The 2,249-nt window shown below is 43.8% G+C and overlaps 1 protein-coding gene across 1 annotated transcript in view; it reads right to left on the bottom strand. All coding sequences in view use genetic code 11, as the record gives it.

The window, feature by feature from the left end:
• EGR_10618 (hypothetical protein) overlaps positions 1-2,249 on the bottom strand; it is a gene marked incomplete at both ends in the record, with an annotated part of 2,901 nt that continues 652 nt past the window's right edge. Inside the window, one exon of the mRNA XM_024499867.1 lies at positions 1-186. Coding sequence (XP_024345718.1) covers positions 1-186 — 186 coding nt within the window. The remainder of the gene's footprint in view (positions 187-2,249) is intronic.

Consider the following 2,249-nt stretch of genomic DNA (forward strand, 5'->3'; position numbering starts at 1 on the left):
TCATCCTCGTAGATATAACATTGCACAAGCAACTTGGATGAAGCAGTAGGCAACCGAGAAACTGACAAGTTGTGAGCGCATTTGAGAAGGTATGCAGTGGTGCAGACAACAGCTTGAAACGTCAACGAAGGGAGCACTTTGGCCTAGAGCTGGAGCGGTGAGTCTCAGGCAGTCTTGATGCTTGAGCTACGACCGAAGTGAATAAATCAGCCACTTGCAAACCATTAAAGGGCCAAGATTGCACTTTAGCGAAGAAGCACAGTGTCATAACCACCGATTGTAACGAGTGTGGTATGAAAGTTTCAAGTGTAGGTAGTGGGTAACGGGAGAGGCAGGAGAAGTAGAAACAAACCAGATCGAGGTCGACTTTGTAATGTGAAAATCAAAGCAGGCCAGATCATCAGGACTCCATGCAACCACTACACCAACAAGCCAAAACACTACACATCGCGACAACCCATCAGTCTAGCCTGCATTCCTTACCCCTGCCATTTTTGCCACTAGGAAGAGGAGAGAGGCATTTGTGGATGATGTGGTAGTTTTGTGTCAGCCACCTCGCACATCAATCATATGTAGGATGATGTATTCTCCTCTTGACTTGAGAGAGGAGGAAGGAGAATCAACGAGTCTTGCTTTTTCATTCTACGAAATATGTTGTTTCATGTGTCTGCTACTTTCTTCGTACCTTGGGAAAGGGGAAAATTATGGAACAGCAAGAACACTGGGTAAATTAAGGTCAAGTAAATTCTTACGAACCGAGTTGATGGAAGGAGTTTGGTGAGCAGCGACACTGAAATCGCCGACTGAACTATTGGGTTGAAAGGCACATTTAGCAATGAGACGATTGTCTAATGGCGCTCATTTTATTGCGCGACGATATCTACATGGAGTATCATGATGATGGTAGTAGACGGAAGTAATTATATGAATAATTGAATGCAATGCCAAAGGGACATGCCAAATGCCAGAAAATGGCAGTCATTTATCATCAAGGAAGTAATGTGCGGTTACATTTGATGGTGAAGAGGAATGTACAAATGTCAACACACATCTCTGCCGTGTTACAGTTTTAGCGGTGGTTGTACGTGGCTTTAATCCCTACATTACAGCTTCCACATACTGCCAATGTCACCGCCGACTCAATGTCACCCGTACTACCTCGGAAGACTGACGTTTCAGTAGCATAGCACACACACCATTCCACCACCTCAAGTGACTCAGCTCTTCTCTCTGCTTGTAATGCAGCTCTTTACAGACCCGTGTGATCGATGACTCCTCCAATGACAAGTCGGACGCTGCATCAGTAGCAGTGAGGTGGAGTGTGACCCACGTCCTTCAATCCCGTCTAGGGAGTGGCTGTCTTTGCTAGGGAGTGAAACAAGGATTGATCATCCCTCCAAAAGTGCCACACACGGAAGGTGTTTGCAGTGGATGAATAAAAGTTGGAGAAAGAGAAGGGTGGGCGAAGAAGAACAAACTAGTTGACATTAACTATTTGTCCGTTAATCCTTATTCAGTGTAAGTTAAAAGGCGAGAACTGGATGAGCCGAAAAGCTGCACTTGGTAACCCTCTATGCTGGTACTGCAAATAAGTGACAAGTGAATCACGTTTGAAAAGGCAGTGCATTCTCATTATTGCAAGACACTGGGAATGGTTCAAGCAGAAAGCTGGGTGGATTCAAAGTAGCACAAGGGGTGAGTGGAATGGTTTTTATTTTGTAGACTTTTTTTCAAAAGTAGAAGGTTCCCTTCGCAGCATAATTATAAAACTAGTTGTTTTATTATGCAGACCAATCAACAGTGGGGTAAGAGGAGAAATTCCAAATGACGTTTATAACTCGCGTTTGTTAGAAGTAGGATAGGTAGACGTAAAGTGGTCAATTTTGAATTTCCGCACAAGAAGAAGGAGCAGTTTGATGTGAATGTGTTCAGTAATTCAACTGGAGCTTTTTCACAGCTTGGCCATCACCAGGGTATTGGTTTAAGTCTGTCACTCGCTTTCGCTCTCTCTCTCTCTCACGCATGTTTCATTTTCAACTTATCGAAAGGGTGATCATGCAGGCTGTCGTCACTCATGCCCTCACCGGCCATAAACGTTATATCTGCTCAGATGGATTAATTACAATATGGAATAGTTTAGCGTGAACGCCTGAATTCTTTGCAAAAAAGTGCCACGAAAGTGCTTAGAAAAAACGAAAACAGACAGTTACCATAAAAGGAATAGCTGCAATGCTTGATGGAAAGGTACA

The sequence above is a fragment of the Echinococcus granulosus genome (genome assembly GCF_000524195.1).
Source record: "Echinococcus granulosus chromosome Unknown EG_S00242, whole genome shotgun sequence".
NCBI lineage: Eukaryota > Metazoa > Platyhelminthes > Cestoda > Cyclophyllidea > Taeniidae > Echinococcus > Echinococcus granulosus.